The sequence below is a fragment of the Podarcis erhardii genome (assembly GCF_964252035.2).
Source record: "Podarcis erhardii genome assembly, chromosome: 2".
In the NCBI taxonomy this organism is placed as follows: Eukaryota; Metazoa; Chordata; class Lepidosauria; order Squamata; family Lacertidae; genus Podarcis; species Podarcis erhardii.
The window spans coordinates 117,992,386-118,019,628 of record NC_138498.1 but is presented as its reverse complement, the minus strand read 5'-3'; the positions used below and the strand labels follow the sequence as shown (position 1 = coordinate 118,019,628).

The window sequence follows — 27,243 nt, the reverse complement described above, 5'->3', positions numbered from 1 at the left end:
ATCCCTGAGCTCTGGCCTTGCTAGCTAGGGGTGATGGGAGTTGTAGTTCAACATCTGGAGACCCACAGGTTGAGAAAGGCTGCTCTAAATCCATATGGAAAAGAAACAAGTTTACTGCTGCCCAACAGCCCGACCACTAAAGAAGCCCCCCTCCTGAATGAGTCCTCTCGTGGATAACCAGGTGCGGCCGCTGGCTGAAGCTTTTCCCACAGTTTGTGCACGCGTATGGCTTCTCTCCCGTGTGGGTCCTCTTGTGCGTAATGAGGAACGAGCTGCGGGTGAAGCTTTTCCTGCACTCGGGGCATTTGTAGGGCCTCTCCCCTGTGTGGGTCCTTTCGTGCGCGGCGAGGGCCGAGAGCTGCTTGTAGCTTTTCTCGCAGTCCGCACATTTGTAGGGCCTCTCGCCTGTGTGGGTCCTCTTGTGCTTGACAAGGACGGACCTCTCGTTGAAGCTCTTCCCGCAGTCCAAGCATCTGTAGGGCCTTTCCCCCGTGTGGGTCCTCTCGTGGACGATGAGGGTGGATCGCTGAATGAAGCTCTTCTCGCAGTGGGAACATCGGTAGGGCCTCTCTCCCGTATGCGTCCTTTTGTGCACTGTCAGCGTCGACTTGTGCTTAAAGTTTTTCTCGCAGTCGGGGCATTTATACTGCGTCTCTCCTGGACAGGGGTTCTCATGTGCCGGAAGGCTGGGCTGAAATAATTTGTCCCCTCCTGGACAACTCCTCTGTTGGCTCTCAGGGGCTGTCCTGTGCTGATCCAGACAGAGCAAAATGTGTTGTTTGCCCCAAACGCCACACAATTCCAGTTCCCCAGAATTCTCCGGCCTACTCGTCTGCCACTCCTCAGGCTTCTCATCACCTCCTGGAGCAAGAAAAGCATCTTAACATGAGTATGGCTCATCCCCCAGTAAGAATAAATAAGAAAATCTCACAAAGGGAGAAGCTGCAGTAAAGAGCAACCCAAATGATGAGCAGGCTCGTGAAACTCTCCTAAGAGGAAATGTTAAAAAGTGGGTGGCTTTATAGTTGTGAAGTTCTCCCTATTGGCAGTTACACAAACTGCAGCGTGACGATAGCCTTACCTTTATATATATATAGGAAGAAAGGTCTATAAAATTTTGCATGGTGTGAAGAAAGTGGTTAGGGAGAAGTTTTTCCCCTCATGCTAAAGTGTAGATACCTTAAATAATAAATAACAACACACAAAGCATTACCTGGCAGAGTGGCGGCTGCTTCATCTTCCTGTTTGACCGCGTCGAAGAGCATCCCTTCGCAAGCCTGTGACAGAGCTGTCTCTGTGTTCGGAAACTCATCAGCCTCCTTTTTGAACGGCGTCTGAGTAAACAGAAATCAGGGTCAATTGGGAATGATTATGGCCTAGCGCTACTGTTTGGCAGAGTGAGAAGGCCTGCCTTTATATACTGCCTGGGCTGTGAAGTTTAACAATAAGCCTTGAGCAAGTTCATATCTTAACAGACCGAGCACCAGGACAACTTTCTCATCAAGCGGTACAAAACTCTTCAAGCAGTCCAGTAATGAGATGAGAACTTTATAATCAATCCTGAAGCTCATTGGATGGCTTTGGCCAAATCACCAAATCTACTCGTGGCATTTATAACCCATATTCTTTCTGAGTTGTACAGGAACAGCAATAGGAAACATTTTTTTGGCATGGCAGGCCAGATTATTATTATTTATTAAATTTATCAACTGACCTTCATCCAAGGATCACGGGGTGGTTTACAGTATAAAAACACAAAAATATATAATATGATGACAGACAAAAGAAAACCGCCCCCAACACACAGTTTAAAAGGCCTAGATTGTTTATTTAGCCAGAGGCCTGGGTGAAGAGGAATGCTTTTGCCTGCCACACATTTGTCCCCACCCTTCTGAAAGTGATGTCATCATGGTGTCAGGTGATGGACAGGTGGGCTGCTCCCCCACCCACCCATCAAAGCTCCTTGCACAGCTGGTGGCCAGGTGCTTGGGAACCGCAGCACAAGGCCTTATGCTCAGTGACAGGAAAGCACTGAGCACAGGGAGAACAAAGCGCTTTGCACAAGGCTTCAAAAAACACAGGAACTTGGTCCACCGGAAACTTCGTTGTGCAATCAATCCATCAGGCTTCAACTCAGCACCCATCAGTTGACGACTTGACCCCTGCTTTCTGTAGGGAGCAGCTGCATGCATGATCAGATTCCCACAGAGAATTCAGCAGATCCAGCCACAGCTCTACCTGCCTCCTCCTGATGTCATCTATGATGTCTTAGGTGATGTGATGGCCTGGGAATCTGATTCAGAGGCTGAACCTGAGGAATCCCAGCCTGCACAGGAGTCCCCGCCTCCAGGGCTGACTGAGCCGGGCAGCTGTGCTGGATCCTCAGGAGCAGACACCAGCTGAATCCACTCTGGCTCCGGAGGTGACTGAGGACCCATTGCCTGCAGGTGCTCCTCTCCCAGCCCTGTCAGGGGAAGGTGAGGTTGCCTCTGGGTCCAGTAACCCTCCAGCCTCTCCTGAGCTGCAGAGGCTCAGGGCACAGAGGTGGAGGGTTCTCTCAGGAGGAGTGCTTGCCTTCAGGCCAGGGGAGGCGAGGCACCTGTGGACCAGAGCTGCCCTATGCCTTGGAGGAGATAAAGGCCAGCCCACCCAGTCCCAGGTTGAGGGAGCAACATCGTTGGTAACCTGTTCCTGCCGGCACCCTGACCTGCTCTCCTGAGTTCCTGACCACGCCCGACTCCTCGCTTTGGACCTCGCTTCGCCCCTGACGGACAGCCTCCTTACCCTCGACCTAGGACCTGACTTAGACCACACCGCACGGTAAACCACCCCCAGGAACAGCACAGGTGACATGAGGTGGCCGTGGTTTGGTGAAAACAGCCTCACCGGCCAAATAGGGACCAATTTTGGGCCACACTTTACTGAATTACTAAATTGGCTTCCTCCCCCCTTGGCAGTAGATAAGCAGAACAAAGATAGAAGTCTTTAATAATCACAGCAAGGGATAACAAACGTCTCCCTCTAACAATGGCGGTGCTTCCACCCATCCCTCTCAATCCATGTCACCCCTACGTCTGGTAATCTGAGCTTGTAGTCTCTGTGCTTTCTGTTTGACAACTTTCTCAGCTAAGAAGAAGCCGTGAGATGGGCAAGTGACAGGGCACCTGTCGCGCTGACTCCATTTCCGGACGCTTTAGAACAGCTTTCCTCCATGGCTTTTCTCCATGGCCCAGGCTCTCTGCCCTATGGAACCGCCAGTGTCAAAGCCTCTCACCTCCTCCTCCTCCAGCCACCTCAGCAGGAAATCCTCGGCCAGGGACACAGCCCGCAAGCAGGTCTCCGGACCACCTTCTAGAACCCGGGTCCGGATTTCACAGGGCAGGATGGTCAGGAATTGCTCCAGGATCACCAGCTCCAGGATCTGCTCCTTGGTGTGCCTCTCAGGCTCCAGCCACCGGTGGCAAAGATCTCTGAGCTGGCTGCACGCCTCTCGGGGGCCTTCGGCCTCCTGGTAGCGGAACTGCCTGAAGGATTGGCGCTGCGCTTCCAGAGCCCCGACCTCCTCTGGAAGCTCCCCCTTCAGCATCTTGCAGCCTGCCTTGTTTTGGGCCAACTGGATATTGTTGGCAACCTGTTGGGCTGGTCTCTCCCCTCCAAACTGCTGACCGGGTTCAGCCGCCTTCCTAGCACCATAAATGGGTGAGGTTCCCTCTTCCGATTGCCTGGACTCCACTGCCTTCAGGAAATGACCCCACTGGGCTTCCCAGCACTGTTGCGGTCCTTCCTCTGCTTCCCCTTTCGCCTCCTCTGAATTATTTGTTCTCTCCAAATCCCCCAGGCTCTCTGCCCAGACGGCAGGAGGGCACTTTGCTCCAAGCGCTGCAGCGTCTCATTCTTCCCTCTTCTTTCCTTTTTCCAGCACAGCTCGGAGGTGGAGACCCAGGGCTGTTATTTCCCCGGCCTTGGTGGCCATGTTGTCTTTTCAGGACATGTGGTCGTGAGGTCAGCGCTCAGGGCTGAGCAAAACAATAAAAACTGGAATTAAGTCTTGAGAAGTCCCCTACCGAGAAAAATAAATAAATAAAAGTGTTAAGAGTTCCCAAAGGAGGAGTGGGGTGAGAGCACATAGAGGAATTTGATCCAGGTTGCATTTAAAAGCAAATGGGACCTAATCTGTGCTTTCTGAAACGACATGAGAACCAAACCACATCTCTCTTTGGAAACGTTTTCTGAATTCTGCACTGCTGTTCTCCAGCCATGCATACAAAACATTTGCTTAAATACATCTATTAGAGAAAAGAACGTGTTAAAAAGCATTGCATTAAGGAGAAATGTTTATAGCGGGCAGATTTGCATAAAAACATGCGAGGAGTGATTCACAGCGAGGGGAAAGGACAGATTCGCCCAGCCCAGCTTCTGAGAAGATGTGTACAGGGCTGTGCTGTTGATTTTTGTTTCTAAAAATTCAAATAATGGATTGCAAGCGGAATGCAATCTGTAAGCCACATTTGATTAACACAATCCAAGGTTTGTAAGCTAGCAATAAACCATGGCTTATGAACATGGTTTGTGGTTAACAAATTATGGTTATACCGTTGGTGGCATGTGTGTTCAGACATTCAAATAAACCATGGTTTAGTGCAACATACAAACCACTGAAGGCTATTCTCCTCAGAAAGCTGCTGCTAACAAAGTCTCCTGTGAAGAGAAATCGACTGTTAGACTACTCTAAGAACTGTAGTTCTGTGAGGGGGAAATTGTGTCTTTCAACAACTCTCAGCACCCTTAACTACAGCTCCCATGATGCTTTGGTGGGAAGCCATGGCTGTTCATATAGCATTCCTTTAAATATATAGGGCAGATGGGACCTGTATCTGGACTTTAATGAGCATTTGTTCTGATTTGTTCATGGGACAGTTATTTGACAGTCAGTCTTTGTCCTGCATTCATCCTTATTTTGCTCCAGAGTACTCATTCATTTATACAGTGGTACCTCGGGTTACATACACTTCAGGTTACATACGCTTCAGGTTACAGACTCTGCTAACTCAGAAATATTACCTCAGGTTAAGAACTTTGCTTCAGGATGAGAACAGAAATCGTGCTCTGGCGGCGCGGCAGCAGCAGGAGGCCCCATTAGCTAAAGTGGTGCCAGTGTGGTATAGTGGTTAAGAGCGGTAGTGGTTAAGAGCGGCAATTCCCAGCACCCTAAACAAACTATAATTCTCTGGATTCCTTGAGGGAAGCCAACTGCACCATAAATTTAACACACATTCAGGCCCCTCCCCTAAAATAGCATGGAAACTGTAGCCGCTCACACAGCTACAATTCCCAGCACTCTGAACAAATCACAGCTCCCAAGATTCTTGGGGTGGGTGTGGGGAAATGCACTTTAAATGGTACGATCTGGAGGCACCTAAATGGCAAACACACAGACATGAGACTCGCTGGTCAGTTTTACTGACACAGCTGCTCGGCTGCCAAGGATACAGTGGTGCCTCGCAAGACGAAAAGAATCCGTTCCGCGAGTCTCTTCGTCTTGCGGTTTTTTCGTCTTGCGAAGCAAGCCCATTAGCGGCTTAGCAGCTTAGCACTATTAGCGGCTTAGCGGATCAGCTGATAAGCGGCTTAGCGGATCAGCTGATAAGCGGCTTAGCGGATCAGCTGGTAAGCGGCTTAGCGGATCAGCTGGTAAGCGGCTTAGCGGCTTAGAAGGGGGGGGAGGAAAAAACCCCCGCAGGAACTCGCAAGACATTTTCGTCTTGCGAAGCAAGCCCATAGGAAATTCGTTTTGCAAAACACCTCCAAAACAGAAAACCCTTTCATCTAGCGAGTTTTCCGTCTTGCGGGGCACCACTGTATCATTTTGTGACATTTTAGTGGGTGCAAATGAAAGCACTGCCTTGGCAGAAGATACCCACCGTGCCCGCTATCCTGCCATCCCAGGGGACCAGACCAGCCACCTGGGTTTCCCAGGGGGCCACTCAGTGTGGACCAGTCACCTGACTCAGTCTAAGTAAGGCAGGGGGTGTCTCCATACAGCTGAGCAGGAGTGGAGGGTGGGGGCAAAGTTTCATGGATTTTAAACCCCCCGCCTTGATATTTCCCCCCTCCCCTGGAGCCCCCACTCCCTAAAAGCCCCCCTACCCTCTAAACTCACCTGATCCCCCTCCCACTGCTAGTGGGGGGAAAAATATATCTCCCACTTGAATCCACGCCTGGGAAATTCAAAGGGCAGGTCACTTCAAAGGGCAGGTCACGTGGGCAGGCAAAGTAGGAAGTAAATTCCAAGCCGCCCTCTTCTCTCTTTCCTGGAATGAGAGGCATCCAGGCCTGTCTAGGAACCGACTCGGTCATCTTAACTCTTAAGAGACCGAGGCTGTGGCCAAAGCCATACACTGAAAAGCACATTTCACATTATGCAAAGAAGCACCTCTGTGGGGAGGTGAGACTAGATGGCTGGTTTACAAGACTGCCCTCCAATTTGATCATTTTGCTTTTTAAAGGAACTCACAACAGGAACAGTCTCTGCTTCAGCTTCCTGGGGGCGTGGTGCGCGTCCTGGGGGCATGGCGCCCACCAGGTCGCACTGCTGGGAAGATGTGCTCCCTCCGCACCCCTCTTTCTCTGCCAGTGCTTAACAACCAGATAGATTGACGTGTCTGAGCTCTTTGTTCCCTCCTCCCTCGGGGGCTGAGGAAATGCACACATCAAACGTATCTACTTATTTATTTCATCGAGAACCTACAAAGCAACACTAGATGTTGTGCTATATCCAGATTAAAAGGGTAGTGGGTTGCCTGCCTCTCAGGCTCACAATCTAAAAAGAGGTCAGATTTTTAAGATGACATTTTGGAAAGCTTCTCAATGGTCAGCCTAATATTTATCAGGCATTCTGATGTTATCGTTTTTGTTTTGATGTGTTAAGTCTTTTTGGGGGGTTGGAATAGATGAGAAATGCAAGAATTTGGAAGAAACCTATTAAACAGGCTTATAAAACCTGCTCCTCAAAATCACTAACTTGCCAAGAGGCTAGTTAGCTTATGTTTTCATGTTGGCTGAATAAAAAAGGGGTGAACGATTGTAGCCTGTTAGCGGGCAAGTAATACAGTGGTACCTCGGGTTACAGACGCTTCAGGTTACATATGCTTCAGGTTACAGACTCTGCTAACCCAGAAATGGTACCTCGGGTTAAGAACTTTGCTTCAGGATGAGAACAGAAATCATGCTCTGGTGGCGCAGCAGCAGCAGGAGGCCCCATTAGCTAAAGTGGTGCTTCAGGTTAAGAACAGTTTCAGGTTAAAAACAGACCTCCAGAACGAATTAAGTACTTAACCCAAGGTACCACTGTAAAAGACAAAGAGCCTTTTACCAAACAGACTGGCATCTAAGCAGCCCATCTTTCTTCAAACGCATTCACACACATGGAATTCCTGGCTACCAAGGCCCACCAGGAAAGTGGTCAAAGAACAAGGCTGTGTTCTTATTCATGCAGGGCCTCAAATACAGAGGCCACCCAAAAACATGGTAGTGGAAGGTTAACTAAGGTTTGGTTTAGTGTTATGAATCAAACAAACCATAGTTACAGTCAGCTTGCAAATCAAGTTCAGAAACCGTGGCTTGAAACGGATTTGTAAACCATGGTTTGTGCTACGACCCCCAACAGAGAGAGTTTCAGCAAGCTGAAAATGGCAGCAAACAAGCAATTCTGAAGGATGGTTTGGATTGTAAACCATGGTTTGGCACTAACATCTCAGCTAAGGCAGTGAGAAAGGGATTCAGCTGACAAGTGCCCCCAAACAGAAGTTTGTGTAAGGACTTCCGATAGCACAACGGGGCTCCCCCTTCTCCGCGTGTGTCCCTCAGAAACTGGTTTGGGGGACAAAATGGAAGGATCATTCAGTCTGGCAAGCTGAAATGCTTGCGCCGATGGAACAGTAAGACCTAAATTCCTTTCCTGAAGCTTCTGTTCATTTTCTGCAAGGAAATCCTTGCACACCGTACTTTTTTTAAGTACCATGCAGCTTTATTTAAATACACCCTTTGGATTCAAATCCAGCACTGATGTAACAGGGATGTAGGATTGCTATCCAAGTGCAAAGCACCCTTAGGCACACACAACATCCCAAAAGGAGGTTCTTCAGATCCTCCTGGCCAAAGGTTGCTTGTCAGAGTGAATATTGCCATGAGCTGATTTCTCTTAGGGCCGTTCAACACAACGGTTTCTGCATTATTAAAAAAACAACATGTCCTTGGGTCAGTAGCTCAGGCTGACTTATCTCCAATTCCCTTCCTGACTTCCCGATTCAGGAAAACCAGAGTTTATTACACGCTAACCACCAAACTGTGGTTAGCAGGAAACAGGAAACCTGCTTAAACGGTGGTTTGTCCGAAGCAGGAAGTGAGAAAGCAGGAATCTACCAGCCATAACGGCTATGTTGTACATCCACAGCCAGGGGCAGTATATTCTTCTGAACGCCAGTTGCTCTGAATCACGGAGGCTAGTGGTGTTGTGCTTGCAGGCTTCCCATTGGCGGACCTTGTTGGCCAATGTGAGAACAGAATGCCGGACTAGATGGGCCCCATCTAGCAGGACTGTTCTAGATCCAAGTATGCAAGGTGGCAGCGCTCAGCACCAAAGACGGCCAAGTCAAGGGTTGTATCCAAGGCTGGTCCCACTGAGAGTAGACCTACTGAACTAATGGACACAGCTAATGATCTAGGTTCATTAGGGAAGTTTTTAATGTCTGATGCTGTATTAATAATAATAATAATAATAATAAATTTTATTTATATCCCGCCCTCCCCAGCCGAAGCCGGGCTCAGGGCGGCTAACAACAATCAACAATCAAACAATCAAATATTCACACATTCTAAAAATATTACATTATAAAAATCAATTAAAATCAAATTAATGGCAACTAATTAAGCAAGATTCTAAGCAGGTTGCCAGAGGAGGGAGTCAGGCTGCGCCCTGACCAAAGGCCTGGTGGAACAACTCTGTCTTGCAGGCCCTGCGGAAGGATGTCAGGTCCCGCAGGGCCCTAGTCTCTTGTGACAGAGCATTCCACCAGATTGGAGCCGCAGCCGAGAAGGCCCTGGCTCTAGTTGAGGCCAGCCTAACCTCTCTGAGGCCTGGGACCTTGAGGATGTTATTATTTGCAGACCGTAGGTTTCTCTGTGGGGCATACCAGGAGAGGCGGTCCCGTAGGTACGAGGGTCCTAGGCCGTATAGGGCTTTAAAGGTTAAAACCAGATGGGTGGGGTATAAATAATAAACTATTATTATTATCATTAGTTTCTCTACACAGAACTCCACAGATTACATCAGTGTTTCCTAAAGTGGTCGATACCACCCGCTGGGGGTCACTGGAATGATGCAGAGGTGCAATTTGGGGACCTTGAATAAAAACAGGGGGCTGTGGAAGCATAGGGAAAGAAGAAAATTTTGAAAAACTGTTCATACACATTTCACCTGTTGTGTAATGATGCTTACCGCCACATTGGGCACCGTTGCAGGACGGTGACAACCCCTCCCCTGGATCCGGTGGTCATGAGGGGCTTTCCCAGGTTTCGGTGACCCCTTTTTGGCTTCACCCAGGCCCAAGAAATGGATCACAGCTTGCCTGCCTCTTTGGCCAATGCAAATGAGCTACGGTGTTAGCCCAGCTCCTGCGGTGGATCGGAATGAGCCCGCAGGCTTCACTCTGGTCCACCCCCCCTGAGTCCATTTCTTCGTCCAGTTTTCACTGCATCTTTCTGACTGTTTGTTTAAATTAGAAGATAGATTTCCGGTGGGGGGCGGTGCTGAGTATTTTTTTTCCTGAAAAGGGGGAGATATGCCAAATAAGTTTGGGAACCTCTGGGATACGTCCCACGGATTTGGCGTGTGAACCAGCTCATTAAGGAAACCCAGTGGGTCACGACTAAATGTGCATTTAACCGAGACCCATAACCAATCTTAGGTCTCTCTGGTAAGCCTTACTTTCCTGATTGCCTGTAGAACACACTTGTTTACTTAATTCACACATTACATTTTCCCGATGTACAAAAGAAGCCATCAAATACTTTAAAAGTGGGGGGGGGGGGAGCATGTTAAGCAGCCTTCTGTATGGCTTCTTCTATGCAAAACCTTCATTTTTTAAAAAACCAACACCCAATTCCAGAATATATATACAGTCATACCTCGGGTTAAATATGCTTCAGGTTGAGCGTTTGCAGTTTAAGCTCCGCAGCGACCCAGAAGTAACGGAGCGTGTTACTTCCGGGTTTTGCCTCTCGCGCATGCGCAGACGCTCAAAACGTCGTGCGCATGCGCGGAAGCTGCGAAACACGACCCATGCACGCTCAGATGCGTGTTACGATCTACTCAGGATGCGAACGGGGCTCCGGAACGGATCCCATTTGCATCCAGAGGTACCGCCGTACAGTTATGAACTCCGAAGCGCATACGTAATCGGGCAAAGGGGCGGCTTCACAACCAGTCAGCGCACTGGAAGGCTTTCTCACGGGTGTGCAGTTTCTGGTGGGTCATGAGGATGTCCCTGCGGCCGAAGCTCTTCCCGCACACCAGGCACTTGAAGGGCTTCTCCCCGGTGTGGGCCCTCTCGTGGATGACCAGGCAAGTCCTCTGGCTGAAGCTCTTCCCGCACTCGGAGCACTTGTAGGGCTTCTCGCCCGTGTGGGTCCTGCGGTGGGTGACGAGGAACTGCTTCCTGCTGAAGCTCCTGCCGCAGTCGGGGCAGATGTAGGGCTTCTCGCCCGTGTGGGTCCTCTCGTGCTTGATCAGGTCTGACTTGGAGATGAAGCCCTTGCCGCAGTGCGAGCAGATGTAGGGCTTCTCACCCGTGTGGATCCTCTCATGCTTGATGATGTACGACTTGCGGCTGAAGCTCTTCCCGCAGTACGAGCAGGAGTAGGGCCTCTCCCCGGTGTGCGAGCGCTGGTGCTCTATCAGCTCCGACCGCCACACAAAGCCCTTCCCACATTCCGGGCACTTCTTCAGGCGCTCGTCCTGGATCCGCGGCTGCACAGCCACTCCTCCCTTGGCCGGCTGGTAGCCCTGCGGCCCACAAACCAGTTTGTCCTTCCCATTCTCCGGGCGGCTTCCCGGCAGGCTCTCGGAGGCTTCTCCTGGATCGGGACTGTTCCACTCGGCAATCCCCAAAAGCATCTTGTGAGGCCTTGGATCTGCGGAACGGTCTGGGTCGTCCTCCCCGCACGCTCTCTCGGAAGCTGCCGGAAAGGAGGAAATCAAAACGCAAGTCATTCTGCCAATGAATTACAGTGGTACCTCTGGATACGAATGGGATACATTCCGGACCCCCGTTCGCATCCTGAAGTAAACATAAGACACAACTGCACATCTGCACATGTGTGGGTCGTGTTTCACTGCTTCTGAGCATGCGCGTGACGTCATTTTGAGCAACGAAACCCGGAAGTAACGTGCTCCGTTACTTCTGGGTCGCCGCAGAGCGCAACTCGAAAATATTAGACTATGTGGAAATGGCTCAACTAACAAATAGGTTAAGAGGTAACACCAAACAATTGTTTTCTCAAAATGGGAAACGTTTAAGAGATACTTACAAAAAAGTAACAGCGACATATTATCTATGGTAGTGATTGAATGACCCTTCTGTACATAAAATATTAATAAATAAAGCAAAATCGGTACGCTATGTTGTAAGAAAGTATTAGAAAGTATATTAAATGTATGGTAATAATTATAAGCACATTCAAAATCACAAATGTCAACTACATCAGGAAATGATGGGAAGTCTATATTTATTTTACTTCAGTTTGTTGTTGTTGTTTTATTATTTTATTTTATGTACCACTATATGATTTAACTTAGTTGATATCTAAGTGGAATTAGAAGGTCAAATTAACATTCTAAGTTAAACTAATTTAAGAATATTTATATTTAAGAATATAAATTTAAGAATATAATTTAAGAATACACACACACACACACACACACACACATATATATATAGAGAGAGTATGTGTATGTGTGAAGTTAAATCTGTAATGACATTAATGAATTTCAATAAAGAATTTTTTCATTAAAAAAAAGCAAGTCATTACCTGATATGGGGTGGGGGAGGGAAATATCAAGAAAGCTTACACACTGCCTGTCGAGGCATCTGACTGGCTATTGTGAGGTAAAAGGTAAAGCTAAAGGTAAAAGGAAAAGGACCCCTGGACAGTTAAAGTCCAGTCAAATGTGACCATGAGGTACAACGCTCATCTCTCTTTCAGGCCAAGGCCACAGACAGCTTTCCAGGTCATGTGGCCAGCAGGACTAAACTGCTTCTGGCGCAATGGGACACCGTGACGGAAACCAGCGCTCACGGAAACACCGTTTACCTTCCCGCCGCAGCGGTACCTAATTATCTACTTGCGCTGGTGTGCTTTTGAACTGCTAGGTTGGCAGGAGCTGGGACAGAGCAACGGGAGCTCACCCCGTCACGGGGATTCAAACTGGAGTATTTTTTGGGTTATTGTTTCTGTTTTGATTTTATATACTGTGATCTTTTTATGTGAACCACCCTGAGACCTCCGGGTATAGGGCAGTATAATAATAATAATATAAACACCACATACAGATAAATAAAATGAGAGAGCACTGCAAGGCTATGTAATTTAGAATTGCTCAAGCAAGGCAGCATCTCACTCATACCACCACTGCCTGACCTCACACCTCTTTAAACCACCAAAACATGAGTCACTCACACTCAAAACAGCACAGAAAGAGGAGTCCTCACCCAACAAGGCTGTGTCTCTGTCATCCTCCTCCTCCTCCTCCTGCTTCATCTCCCCTAAGATGACCCTCCGCCAGGTGTCTGAGGAAGAGTCTTCAGCAGTGGGGAAATGAGCAGCCTCCTCTTTGAACGGGCCCAACATCTGAAACAAGAGCACAGGACGTTGAAAGGAGACGCGGCTGGTTGCTGTCGAGTTCAAAGGGGGGGTTTGAGTGAGCCCTAGAAAGCTTGGTACCTGGATACCTGAAAAATCATCTCTCCCTTTAGTGACCCAACCAGTCACTGCCCCGCCTGCAGATACAAACTTATTTTATTTATTTGTTGCATTTTAATCCCACCTGTTTTCCTCAGACTGATAAAATCTGGCTTTGTCACGGTGTCCCGTCGCACCGGAAGCGGCTTAGACATTCTGGCCGCATGACCCGGAAAGCTGTCTGTGGACCAACGCCGTCTGCCTCGGCCTGAAGCGAGATGAGCGCCACAGCTCCACAGTCATCTTTGACTGGACTTAATCGTCCAGGGGTCCTTTACCTTTTAGCTTAGAATTGGAAGGGACCCAAAGGTTCATCTAGTCCAACCCCCTGCAATGCAGGAATTCGTGCCCTGGCTGGGCACGAACCTCTAAGCTTCTGGTTAACAGTCAGACACGTTGAACCACTGCACAGCAGCCCTCTCCCCTGCTTCAGACTCCAGCAAACTGGTATTGAACGTGACCCGGAAAGTACAATTAATCCAGAATGCAGCAGCTAGACTGGTGCCTGGGAATGGCCACCGAGACCATATAACACCGGTCCTGAAAGACCTACATTGGCTCCCAGTACATTTCATAGCACAATTCAAAGTGTTGGTGCTGACCTTTAAAGCCCTAAACGGCCTCGGCCCAGTATGCCTGAAGGAGCGTCGCCACCCCCATTGTTCAGCCCAGACACTGAGGTCCAGCTCCGAGGGCCTTCTGGCGGTTCCCTCACTGCGAGAAGCCAAATTACAGGGAACCAGGCAGAGGGCCTTCATGGTAGTGGCGCCCGCCCTGTGGAATGCCCTCCCATTAGATGTGAAGGAAAGAAACAATGATCTGACTTCTGTAGAAGACATCTGTAGGCAGCCCTGTTTAGGAAAGTTTTTAATGTTTGATGTTTCGTCGTGTTTTTAATATTCTGTTGGAAGCCGCCCAGAGTGGCTGGGGAAACCCAGTCAGATGGGTGGCATGTAAAACATATATCATCATCATCATCATCATCATCATTTATTATATATACCCTGCCCATCTGGCTGGGCTTCCCCAGCCACTCTGGGTGGCTTCCAACAAAATATTAAAATATAGTAATGCATGAAACATTAAAAGCTTCCTTAACAGGGCTGCCTTCAGATGTCTTCTAAAAGTCTGGTAGTTGTTGTTCTCTTTGACATCTGGTGGGAGGGCGTTCCACAGGGCGGGTGCCACTACCGAGAAGGCCCTCTGCCTGGTTCCCTGTAACTTGGCTTCTCACAGTGAGGGAACTCCCAGAAGGCCCTTGGAGCTGGACTTCAGTGTCTGGGCTGAACGATGGGGGTGGAGACGCTCCTTCAGATATACTGGACCGAGGCCGTTGTTTATTATTATTATTATTGTTTTGTTGTTGTTATTATTATTCAGAAGTGTTACCACTTCCAACTGTGGAGACAGAGCCGGACCACCACGCTAGTAGCCATCGATGGTCCAATTCATGCATTAGTGCAGGACAGTGTGCTTCTGAGTATCAGATGTTGGAGGCTTCAGGAGGGGAGAGATGCTGTCGCAAGCAGGTCTTGCTCAGGGGCTTCCCATCGGAGCATCTGTTTGGCCACTGTGGGAAACAAGATGCTGGGCTAGACGGAGCCCCTTTGGCCTGACCTCTTCCTGGGTCCTTCCTAACATCCTCACCAGCTCTTCCTGCCTCTCGTCCTCTTGCTGCCGCAGCAGGAAGTCCTCCACAAGGGCCACCGCCTGGGAACAGTTCTCTGGCTCCACGTCCCTGACCCAGTTCTGCACCTCCGGTGGCAAGACAGCCAGGAACTGCTCCAGCACCACCAGCTCCAGGATCTGCTCCTTGGTGTGCCTCTCAGGCTTCAGCCACAAGTTGCACAGCTCCCAGAGCTGGTTGCACACCTCCCTCGGCCCCTCGTTCTCCTGGTAGCCGAACTGCCGGAAGTGCTGTCGCTGCGCCTCTGAGCTGGCTGGCTCGTCCTCCAGGACCTCCTCCTTCACCTTCAAGCAGCGGACTTTGTCGCTGCCCCACAAGCCGCTCTCTGACAGCTGGGTTTCTTTACAGAAGTCCGGCAGGAGGCGGGCCATCCTCTCGCTCCCCTCCGAGATGCTGACAGGGGCGACAGCTGTGCTGTTGAAGGGAGAAAAGAAAAATTGGAGCTGGAAATATTCTTTGGCCAAAGGCTACCGGCCAGAGTAGGGGGAGCCTTGCATTAAGGCACCAGCCTGGTAGCCACAGAATCATAGAATCATGGAACTGTAGAGTCGAAAGGGACCCAGAGCTTCATCCAGTCCAACCCGCTGCTATGTGGGAATATTATTCCTGAACCCATGCTTCTACTTCTCAGAGGTTCAATATTGCTCTATTTGCAGTCCTTGTTTTGCTGATTTCATTTAATATTCTAATTTTCTGAGATTGTTAATTTGGGGTTTTCATCAGCTGTACGCCATGATCGTCACAATTATAACAAATAAAGGCTTGGCATATCTCGCTTTGCATGTCATGAGTCTATCTCATATATTAGTTTCACCTTTTAAGTTGAATTACTGAAATAAATAAATTTTGAATTATGGTGCTGGAGGAGACTCCATGGACTGCAAGAAGATGAAACCTCTCCATTCTGAAGGAAATCAGCCCCGAGTGCTCACTGGAAGGACAGAGCATGAAGCTGAGGCTCCAATACTTTGGCCACCTCATGAGAAAATAAGACTCCCTGGAAAAGACCCTGATGTTGGGAAAGATGGAGGGCACAAAGAGAAGGGGACGACAGAGGACGAGATGGTTGGACAGTGTTCTCGAAGCTACCAACATGAGTCTGACCAAACTGCGGGAGGCAGTGGAAGACAGAAGTGCCTGGCGTGCTCTGGTCCAGGGGGTCACGAAGAGTCGGACACGACTAAACAACAATTGAAATAAATATTCTAATATTTATTATAAATAATAATAATTATAAAAAAAAATATTCTAATATTTATTTCACGATATTCTGATTTTCCGAGTTTCACCTGTATACCTATGTCTACAGGAATGATGTTCTTTACTTTAAAGAACGTGGGTTAGCATTCAAAGGCATGACACCCTGAGAGAGGATCCAGATTGCCACCCCCTCATTCTGCACAAAGCATCACTCTCTGCTCCACTTGGAAGTGTGCATCATCCCCCCCAAAATCAAAGGGCTCCTCGTTTTTCTCCCGCTGCCCCCTACCTGGCAGGCAGAAATCCAACCAAGGATGTTTTCCCAGCCTTCCCTCTCCTCCCCAGCCCCACGGCAAGGAAAAGCTTCCCCAGTTGCACTTCCGCCTGCCACGGAGCCCATTCGAGGCCCAGCACACCCTCCCTTCTCCTCCGCCCTTCCCACTTGCCTGGTTCTTTCGCAGCCACCGGAAAAGTCCTTCCAAGCCCTTATTCTCTGCGCGTGGGAAAATTCAAAGGCCACTTTCCCATGGGAAGCGGAACAGGAAGTGGCATTGGATTGTTTTTGTTTCCCCCTTTCCTGCCGCAGAGGAGCTTCCGGTCTCTCTAGGAGGCGGTATTCCCTCCCCTTAACCCTTTGAGGAGCAAAAGAGTCTTAATGAGGATTGTGACGAAGCTCGCTGACATGGGGGCCCTTCAGATGTTGCTGAACTACAACTCCCATCGCCCCTGGTTGGGGATGGCGGGAGCTGCACCCTGTTAATGTCTGGAGGACATGACATTTGAGACTAACACTGGGTTGGGAAACCTGTGGACATTGCTGGACTCAAGATTGCGTACATATCATACATTTTGAGTACATCTTCTTCCCCACCAAAGGGTGGCTGGTGAAACCCAGCCAGATGGGCGAGATATAAATAAAATTATGATGATCATGATGAATTATAGGAGCTGTAATTTTCTATGGGTGCTGGGAATTGTAGCTATTTGTGGGGTAAACTGCAGTTCCCAGGATTGGGGCATGTGTGTGGTTTAAATATACGGTTGATTCTCATCAACCCCAGCCAGAATGACCAACAGATGGCATAAAAGAGGCATAGCTGTCAACGTTTCCCCGTTTTTAAGGGAAATTTCCTTATTCCGAATAGAATTCCTCGCAAGAAAAGGGAAAAGTTGACAGCAATGAAATGGGGAGAGGAGACGTTAGCTTCGCACAGGCACAGTCTCCAATTGCTTGGGGAAAACCCTGGAGGGGAGGGGACTTTCAGTCTCAGCAAGGGGGACAGACCTGTCAGAGATCAGTTGCTGTGCTTATTAGGCCTGACACACCTGTGTTTATAGTGTTTTTGCTAATAAAAGAGTTAACTCCAGCTTGCTGAGTGTGTGTACATAGCACCTCCCAGGGCCTAGCTGCACTCCCAAGGAAGCTAGCGCATGGTGTTTTAAAAACAACAACCAGTAAACAAATTTCAGTACAAAACCATCATGTATTTAATGCAAAAGTTCAGAAACCCCATAAAACCACCCAGTCAAACCTTCATAACGAAACCAGATTCCTGCCCCAGGAAGGGCTTGCTTTCAACACCCAAGGCAAGCCCTGCTTTTGGCAGTGATCAATGCTGCTCTGGAACTTCATAGCAGAACCAAGCACAGTGGGGCACGGCCAACAGTCAAGGGTCCAAGGAACTGGAGTCCAATAACACATTGAGGGCCACAGCTTCCCCTTGCCCCCGTAAGACAGGAATGTCCTAAGTTCATGGCCGAGGTGGCCATCCCATCTCTCTCAGGTGGATTCTCTGATGTCCTGTAAGGTTCTGCCGCTCCCTGAAACTTTCCCTGCTCCCAGAGAAGGCCCTGCCTTCTCCACCAAGTGGGTCATCTGATGCTTGGAGAAACTCGACCTGTTGCTGAAGCTGCTCCGGCACTCCAGGCAAGAATAGGACTTGTTCCCTGTGTGGATCTTCTCGTGGGCCGTCAAACTGGAGTGGTGCTTGAAGCTTTTCCCACACTCGGAGCACACATACGGCTTCTCGCCCGTGTGGATCCTCTGGTGGTTCTTCAGGTCGATGCGTTGGCCGAAGCTCCTCCCGCACTCGGAGCACTGGTATGGCCTCTCACCCGTGTGGACCCTCTGGTGGCGTGCCAGGATGGGCCTTGTGCTGTAACACTTCCAGCAAACCGGGCACTTGTGGAGCTTCTCCCTTGGAGGTTTCGTTTCCCGTGGGACAAGGAACGACTTCCACCGGTAAGTCCTCCCAGAATTGGTCCACACCTCTTCTCTTTCATCTATGAGGAGGCCTCCAGAGGCCTCACCTTTCTGCTCTAGTCTTCCCAAAGATTCTTCTTGTGTTCCCGGGTGCTCAGAACGGAGGAGTGGACCTTCAGCCTCGCCAAACATTCTTCTATCGCACAAAGAGGATGGGGAGAGACAATCGCAGCTCCAAGACTCCTCTGCAGAAGGGAGAAGAGCAGATTGCACCTTACTTGTCTCGGGGGAAAGTTTAAAAGGGAAGCTATCTCTGCCTCAGAAGCATTCCCCACCCCCAAAAAGTATCCTGTTCCCTTAAATAGCTCTTATTCAAAAAGCTCTTGGTAAGGATGACCAAGGGACATGGGTGGCACTGTGGGTTAAACCACAGAGCCTAGGCCTTGCCAATCTGAAGGTTGGCGGTTCGAATCCCCGCAACGGAGTGAGCTCCCGCTGCTCTGTCCCAGCTCCTGCCAACCTAGCAGTTTGAAAGCACGTCAAAATGCAAGTAGATCAATAGGTACCGCTCTGGCGGGAAGGTAGACAGCGTTTCCGTGTGCTGCTCTGGTTCGCCAGAAGCGGCTTAGTCATGCTGGCCACATGACCCAGAAGCTGTACGCCGGCTCCCTCGGCCAATAATGCCAGATGAGCTCCGCAACCTCAGAGTTGGCCACGACTGGACCTAATGGTCAGAGGTCCCTTTACCTTTACTTTAAGGATGACCAAATGATCAAGGGGATGGATCAGCTCCCCTATGAGGAAAAATTGCAGAGTTTGGGGCTATATATGGACTTATCCCTTCTCGTTTCCCCCGTAATGTTTTTAATGGGCACTTACTTGAAAAAGAAACATTATTCTGGGATCTTCTCATGAAAGTCTTGTTGGCTTCGAAGGAATAATCTTCTGGCCAAAGAGGCTTCTGCTTGGTCTCACTCGCCATCCCACCACCTTTTGGAAGAGAAGAACAAATATATTCACAAATGACAATTGTGAGACTGCACACACACAGCACAACCATAGCTACTGGCTCCCAAAGCAGGTGGCCAGTGGTGGGAATGGTTAGATTAATTCGTGGAAACAGATAGGTTTATAAGCCATGGCAGCTAAATGGAGCTTCCCTGTTCCAAGGCAGGTTATCTCCAAATGCCGTAAGTACGTCAACAATATGGCCAGGGCTGTGGGTAGTGACGTCATCCAGCCAAGATGGCTCTCTACTCCTTTCTTTCCTTATATTCCAGCACCAAATGAACTGAATTAACACCTTTCCACTCACAACGGCACCGAGAATAAAGGTTTGTGGCTTCTGATACAACTCAGAAGTCTCAAGGATCTAAAGAAAAGGACTTGCGCTCTAATTTTGAATCCTGAGACTCACTTCTGTCAGCGGAGGGGGAGACCAACCAGGCAGCTGTCAATACAGCTCCAAAGAACAGAAAAGGCAGGAAACTCAGTTTAGATTGTGGGAAAATGGTTGTTTGTACATAAGAGCATGGGCGAAAGTTTATTATTGCAAGGTGATTTCATAGCAAAAGGCATCGCTTGGAGCATGATCAACACGTGGACAGCTCATGCTGTTCCGATGATTGGTCCACGTAGCATAGCCTGATCGACTACGTGGCCTGGTGTGATGGCATGGCATTGTCCTTATCTGCCGGCTGAGGGAAAAGTTGCTTCCTGGTATTTGTATCTTTTTGGCTACACACAATAAATGTTTGGCTGCAGCAGCTCCTGAGGCAGTCAGATTTCTTCAACCCATCTTTGCGTGAGACTGATTATTACTGATGGCGAGCAGGTTCTCGTCATTAGATGTGATGCCTGCTCTTAGAGTTAAACTCTAGCTCAGATACACAAGAATACTGCTCTCTCTATGGAGCAGAAATAAAAAAATATTCCAAGATAGGTCGCTGATTTCAAAAACCATTAATTGAGCAAAAGATCAGAGCATAAAGAATAAAAACCACTGTCACCAGACCAGCAATAAACTATTTGGCTGCGGCTGATGAGAGATGTAGTGCAAAATATTTAGACAGCACCGGGTTGGAAAGGCTGATATAGATATACATATTTTTTAAAACCAACCAACTCACCAGCCCTGAGATACATGTTTTCTGGCTTTACATCTATCTTGTCAGGAAAAGTGTTCAGGAAATATGATGTTCTGACTGAACTAGGAAGATTCAAGCCTGCTGGCCACGTTCTTTGAACGGCATTACCTGAAATTCTCTCCATTTCCTTGGAGTCCTGTACACAGAGATTGTTGGTGCCTTTGGGCCCAGAAATGAGGGTCAGCTTGGGAAATAAACATCCTCCTTCAGAAGGGAAGACAAAAATACAAGTGGAATTAGGGAAAATTTACTCCTTCCGACACGCTTCTCCATACCAACCTAGGTCCTAACCAGACCCTGAGATCATCTTTTGGGGCCCTTCTTCGTGTGCCTCCTCCACGAGAAATCCAGAGGGTGGCTGCACGAGAACGGGGCCTTTTCTGCAGGGGGACATTCACCTGGCGCCTTCATTATACACCTTTCGGCGCCAGGCAAAAATGTTCCTCTTCAACCAGGCCTGTGGATGATTAACATTCTGTGTCCTTTTAAATGTGTTTTGTGGGAAGGAGGGATATTGGTTTATTTCAGTTTTCATTCTCGTTTTTATTATGCATTTCGTGTTTTTATTTTGTATTTTTATGCTGTGAACTTGCCCAAGACCTTCGTATGAAAAGGTGGTATACAAAATGAAAAAAGGAATAAAGGAATAAATGCAGCTCCCAGAATTCTTTGGGGGAAGCTATGCCTGCTAAAGGGGCATAAGGGTACAGGTAAAGGGACCCCTGACCATTAGGTCCAGTCGTGGCCGACTCTGGGGTTGCGGTGCTCATCTCGCTTTATTGGCCGAGGGAGCCGGCGTACAGCTTCCGGGTCATGTGGCCAGCATGACTAAGCCGCTTCTGGAGAACCAGAGCAGTGCATGGAAACGCCGTTCACCTTCCCACCGCAGCGGTACCTATTTATCTACTTGCACTGGTGTGCTTTCAAACTGCTAGGTTTGCAGGAGCAGGGACCGAGCAATGGGAGCTCACCCCGTCGCGGGGATTTGAACCGCCGACCTTCTGATCAGCAAGTCCTAGGCTTTGTGGTTTAACCCACAGCACCACCCGTGTCCCAGGCTAAAGGGGCATAAGAATGCTTTAAATGTATGGTGAGGATGTGAACTTTTGACAGGGAGCCTTTCCAAACTCTAAATTGATCCTGGGGCCTTCTGTATGCATGCCTGAATCGATTTATTTTGGTCCCTGACCAGAGAACAACATATACAGTCAAACCTTGGATCCTGAACGCCTTGATACTCGGATGTTTTGGCTCCTGAACACCGCAAACCCAGAAGTGAGTGTTCTGGTTTGCGAATGTTCTTTGGAACCCGAATGTCCCATAGGGCTTCTGTGGCTTCCGATTGGTTGCAGGAGCTTCCTACAGCCAATCAGAAGCTGCGCTTTGGTTTCCAAATGTTTTGAAAGTCGAACGGACTTCCGGAATGGATTCCGTTTGACTTCCAAGGTACGACTGTACAACAACAGAGAACATACAAACCTAAATAGATTAAAATTAAGCTCTATGAGTTAATACACAATAATTCAAACTGCTAAAATATATAAGTTAAAGCTTTAATTGCTAATTTAAAACATACTAAGAAATTGGCGGTTAGATTCATTCAACCTTGTCTCTTTAATTGTATAACAGCAGCAGAAAATTTAGCCACTTTTAAGGTAATCTCCAGTTCCCTGTCCTCTATTAAGTATTTCAAGTAATAATCATCAGTTCCGCTTGGGGTTTGCTGCATGATTTGAGCAATAAATACAGTGGTACCTCAGGTTAAGTACTTAATTCGTTCCAGAGGTCCGTTCTTAACCTGAAACTGTTCTTAACCTGAAGCACCACTTTAGCTAATGGGGCCTCCTGCTGCTGCCGCACCGCCAGAGCACAATTTCTGTTCTCATCCTGAAGCAAAGTTCTTAACCTGAGGTACTATTTCTGGGTTAGCGGAGTCTGTAACCTGAAGCGTATGTAACCCGAGGTACCACTGTATAGAGCGTATAACCTTGTAATAGTGACAATGTATGCAAAGCAAGTGCTCTAGCCACTGAGCTATGGCCCTTTCCTTACTCAAACTGAGAGATGGGAAAAGTAGAGCTATTATATGTTTTCCTAGAGCCCTTCCCAAGCCCTCTCAACACCGTTTATTGAGCAGCAAAGAAGGGATGCATACCCAGAGAGGCCCAGTTGAAGTTGTTCTCTACCATGACATCTATATAGAGAGCTCTTTGGTCCGGATCCAAAAGGGCCCATTCTTCCTCACTGAAGTGGATCGCTACGTCCTGAAAGGTCACCAAAACCTGGAAAGAAGACACAAGAACTTCGGAAGGGGCTTCATCTGAAGTCAGGTCATTGATCCGCCTAGTTCAGCAGTTTATAGACTGACCAACCAGAGTATCTCCAGGGCCCCAGGCAAGGAAATTGCATAGTACAGAGTCAGACCATCGGTCCATCTATTATCTATGCCAGGGGTAGTCCACAAGGTGCCCAGTTGACATTTTGCTGCACTACAAATCCCATCATCCCTGTCCATTGGCCATGCTGGCTGGGGCTGATGGGAGTTGGAGTCCCAAAACAAATCCAGAGGCCACCACAATAGCTACCCTTGATCAATGCTAACTGGGTTTCAAGACAGGGCTTTTCCTGGGACATTCTACATACAAAAGAGGTGCTCTACAATTGACCTATATCCCTTCCCCAAAGGACTTGACGCCTTCGCACAAGCCACACAGTCGATCCATCTAATTAATTTCATTTATTGAATTTACAATCGCACCTCGGAAGTCGAACGCCTTGCGAGTTGAATGTTTTTGGCTCCCAAACGCCGCAAACCCGGAAGTGAGCGTTCCGGTTTGCGAATGTTCTTTGGAACCCGAATGTCCAATGCAGCTTATGCGGATTCCAATTGGCTGCAAGAGAGCTTCCTGCAGCCAATCGGAAGCCACACCTTGGTTTCTGAACATTTTGGAAGTCAAACAGAATTCCGGAACGGGTTCCGTTTGACTTCCGAGGTACCACTGTAAATACCGCCCTATACCCAGAGGTCTCAGTGCAGTTCACAGAACAAAATCAAAATCTAAAACCACAAAACATATAATCAAAATAAAAACAACAGTCCAATAATCCCCTCCCCAACCTCCCCCCACATTTTTAAAGGGCATAAGGTAAAGCTAAAGGGACCCCTGACCATTAGGTCCAGTCGTGGCCGACTCTGGGGTTGCGGCACTCATCTCGCTTTACTGGCCAAGGGAGCCAGCGTACAGCTTCCGGGTCATGTGGCCAGCATGACTAAGCCGCTTCTGGAGAACCAGAGCAGCGCATGGAAACGCCCTTTACCTTCCCGCTGGAGCGGTACCTAGTTATCTACTTGTACTTTGAAATGCTTTCGAACTGCTAGGTTGGCAGGAGCAGGGACCAAGCAATGGGAACTCACCCTGTCGCGGGGATTCGAACCGCCGACCTTCTGATCGGCAAGTCCTAGGCTCTGTGGTTTAACCCACAGCGCAGGATGTCTAATTAAGTATTTTCTACACTGATTAGCAGAGAATCTCCAGTTTTTTGGGTAGGGTCCTTACCAGTTTTATCTGAAGATGGCAGTGATTGTTTATGGGAGACTCTCAAACAAAGTACTTGTGTTATAAAATCCAACACATTCCCACTGCTCCTCTAACGAATTAAGTTCTTAACCCGAGGTACCACTGTACAATCAAAATCCAACAATTCCCATCTCTCCTCTAACTACTACACCTCACTGTCTCTCCATAGAGCTTCTCAGGAGCAAAAGGTGGGGCTAAGGCCACCTTTCATACTGAAGCAAAGGGAAATTGGTAGGTTGTCGCCCCAGAGCCAGTTGTCCCCTTGCCCACCTGAGCTGGAACCAGAGCAACTGTTGCCACACCAGCAGGAAGAGGGGCTGGCCCAGAAAGCGTCAGGGATGCCATCCTTCTGAATGCGGTGGTGAAAATGGGTTCGTTCCAGTGGTTGAGCGCCGCTGAAAGAAACAGAAGGGAGACAGCAGGAGAGGTAAGCCTCGAGCATTGCTACAAAAGGGAATGAGGAAGGTGGAAGAGGCAAGTCTAAAATATTGTCATAAAAGGGATTGGGGTCAGCAGAAGAGGCAAGCTGCAAAAGTGAACCAGAATGGTGGAAGAGGCAAGCCTGAAATATTGCCATGAAATAGGAATGGGGACAACAGGAGAGGCAAGCTGCATAAGTGAACCAGGATGGTGGAAGAGGCAAGCCTCTGTTTTTTTGGCTCACACAGGTATCTTAGGAACCCATGACCTTGTAACTTTCTCCACACATCCCCCGAGCTACACCTGGGTCACATGCCCACAATTTATTCAACTCTTGACACAAACAGCGAGGTGTCATCCTGAATGGTGATTTACAGTATTTATGCCATGCCATTTTAATATTTCAAATGCCCCTACAGATTCTTGGCTCTCTTGCATTTGCAAATCCTCTAAGTAACCCTCCAGAACCCCCCATTTCTTTTCAACAGAGCTATTAAGCATGTTTTAATAAAAAGCCTTAGACTCGGAATTATAGCATTACAAGGGATCCAAAGGGTCATTTAGCCCAACCCTCTGCAATGTCATGAATGTCTGCCTGCTCACTCCCCAATCCTGTAAACCTACAATAAGCCTGCTATTCTCTCAGAGGCTGCCTCCTCGCAGTGCTCCTGTACTTTTGACAGCTTCATAACAGGCAGAAATGCTTCACGTGGTGCTTTCCCCCAACATATAGAAACAGTGAGCAGTTTCTGTTTTTTAAACAATTTAGAGCTGCAAACTCCACCTTCCCCAAATTCTGGAAGTTTTGCCGCAGAGGTCCCATCAGCCCTGGTTGGCATGGAGGTTGATGGGAGTTGTAGCGCCATCTGGGACTGATGGGAGTTGTAGTCCAAAACATTTAGAGAGTGTACCAAGTTGGGGGAGCTTTCTCTAAATCCATTTCTTTGCAAAGTGAATCATGGTTGCCACAATTGTTCTGGCATAGTAAAGTCACTCTGTGTTGGTTTGTTGGTTTGTTTAGCAATTTGGTTTAAGAATACAGTGGTACCTCGGGTTAAGTACTTAATTCGTTCCAGAGGTCCGTTCTTAACCTGAAACTGTTCTTAACCTGAAGCACCACTTTAGCTAATGGGGCCTCCTGCTGCCGCCGCGCCCCCGGACCACGATTTCTGTTCCCATCCTGAAGCAAAGTTCTTAACCCGAGGTACTATTTCTGGTGCTGGAGGAGACTCTTGAGAGTCCCATGGACTGCAAGAAGATCAAACCGATCCATTCTGAAGGAAATCAGCCCTGAGTGCTCACTGGAAGGACAGATCCTGAAGCTGAGGCTCCAATACTCTGGCCACCTCTTGAGAAGAGAAGACTCCCTGGAAAAGACCCTGATGCTGGGAAAGATGGAGGGCACAAGGAGAAGGGGACGACAGAGGACGAAATGGTTGGACAGTGTTCTCGAAGCTACCAGCCTGAGTTTGACCAAACTGCGGGAGGCAGTGGAAGACAGGAGTGCCTGGCGTGCTCTGGTCCATGGGGGTCATGAAGAGTTGGACACGACTAAACAACATCTATTTCTGGGTTAGCAGAGTCTGTAACCTGAAGCGTATGTAACCTGAAGCGTATGTAACCCGAGGTACCACTGTAAAAGGAAAACTCCTCTGCCTAGATCCAGGTTTGGGGCACCAACTGCAGCTTCCTGAAAGGCATGCAGAATTAGGAAATTGAGAGTAGAACAACGCCTGCCACCTGGACTCACCAAAATACCAAATAAATCCAGCTAGGCGTGCTCCACTTTCGCTTGCCTCGCTCTTATTTCATAGAATGACAGAATCATAAAGTTAGAAGGGTTCTCAAGGATCATCCAAACCAACGCCCTACAGTGCAGGAATCTCAAAACGCCGCCCCCTCCCAATTTGAAACCGTACAAGAGACCCTGCTTAGGTTTCCAAATGTGCCAGCAGCAGTCAGTTGTTTAGTCGCAGGCTAGAACCTGCGGACTTCAGCATCGCCCAGCCCTGCAAGTTGCCAGGCGATAAAGGAGAGCTGTTCCCGGCTCATGTGCAGAGCGCTGTTCGATGATCGGGATTACAGAAAAGCGATCTCCCGCTCCCTTAAAAACAACCCTCCGCTCTGTGATCTGCCCCGCCTGCCCGGTGCCCGATCCCTTTCTCTCCCCAGGATCTACCTCCGCTTCCTTCCTCGCCCCTCGTGGCGCAGGGCAGCGGGCGTCTTACTCCACGCAAAGTCTCCCCGGGGTTGGCCTCCGCCTGCCCCCCGGCTACCCTCGGGGAAATCGAGACCCCAAAGGAGCTGGAGGAGGAAGAGGAGAAGAAGAAGAAGAAGTCACCGAAGCCCCGAGCCGCTCTGTTATGGATGAGATCCCTGCATTTGCGGGGGGTTGGACTAGATGACCACCAGGGATCCCCGCTCCCAAGTCTACAGTTCTGTGCCTCGCTTAAAACAGCTGCTTCAGGCTTCCGGTTCCCAGCTTCCGCCTCATCTTTGGCCATCCTGCTTCCGGAGAGGGGAGTTGGCTGGAGGAGGAGGAGCGCAGGAGCTGCCTTGCCACCAACCTCTGAATGCTTTCCGAGCCGCAGCTCAGAGCAGCGCCGCCTATCTCCTGCGCATAAGCGTGAAACTCTGGAAGGGACCCCTGGGCATCATCCAGTCCAACCCCCTGAAATGCAGGAATATGCAGCTGACCTCTTGCAACCTTGGCATGATCAGCACCATGCTCTAAGTCTAAGCGGCTATCCTCTACCTCGCCGGCTGTTTTTTGGCTGGTTCCTGGGAGGGGATTTGGTGAGTCCAGAGGCAGGGAGTCCCAAAGTGTAGGTGCCGCCACACTAAAAGATCAATTTCCTTAATCCAGTTCACCAATAATTTATTAGGGACTCTCCATCACTAGCTCCTTCACCAGGCCCAGCTCTTGAATGTTCTCAGCCAGGACACTGAGATCCAGCGCCGAGGGCCTTGTGGCGGTTCCCTCATTGCGAG

General features: G+C 48.9%; 4 protein-coding genes across 5 annotated transcripts in view; all 4 read right to left on the bottom strand.

Moving 5' to 3' along the window:
* The window catches only part of LOC309336608 (uncharacterized protein), a 135,820-nt gene that overhangs the window by 80,734 nt on the left and 27,843 nt on the right, over positions 1-27,243 (bottom strand). The window lies entirely within an intron of this gene.
* Positions 136-4,074, bottom strand: LOC309337049 (zinc finger and SCAN domain-containing protein 21-like). Its single transcript, XM_081853708.1, has 3 exons — positions 3,275-4,074; positions 1,214-1,334; positions 136-861 (listed from the first exon to the last, which is right to left on the bottom strand). The coding sequence occupies exons 1-3, from the start codon at positions 3,584-3,586 to the stop codon at positions 137-139; spliced, it is 1,158 nt and encodes a 385-aa protein (XP_081709834.1). The 5' UTR covers positions 3,587-4,074; the 3' UTR covers position 136.
* Positions 9,731-15,240, bottom strand: LOC309336993 (zinc finger protein 24-like). The gene is made up of 3 exons (XM_081853588.1): positions 14,665-15,240; positions 12,768-12,906; positions 9,731-11,235 (listed from the first exon to the last, which is right to left on the bottom strand). Exons 1-3 carry the CDS (start codon positions 15,073-15,075, stop codon positions 10,475-10,477), a joined length of 1,311 nt encoding a protein of 436 aa, XP_081709714.1. The 5' UTR covers positions 15,076-15,240; the 3' UTR covers positions 9,731-10,474.
* On the bottom strand, positions 17,369-26,965 carry LOC309336935 (zinc finger protein 34-like). 2 transcript variants are annotated; one of them, XM_081853460.1, is made up of 6 exons: positions 26,432-26,965; positions 24,103-24,227; positions 22,410-22,536; positions 20,363-20,458; positions 18,987-19,097; positions 17,369-18,352 (listed from the first exon to the last, which is right to left on the bottom strand). In XM_081853460.1, the coding sequence occupies exons 1-6, from the start codon at positions 26,754-26,756 to the stop codon at positions 17,685-17,687; spliced, it is 1,452 nt and encodes a 483-aa protein (XP_081709586.1). In that variant the 5' UTR covers positions 26,757-26,965; the 3' UTR covers positions 17,369-17,684. The 2 variants fall into 2 exon arrangements, with proteins under 2 accessions (XP_081709586.1, XP_081709587.1); XM_081853461.1 differs by lacking the exon at positions 26,432-26,965 and adding an exon at positions 26,003-26,044.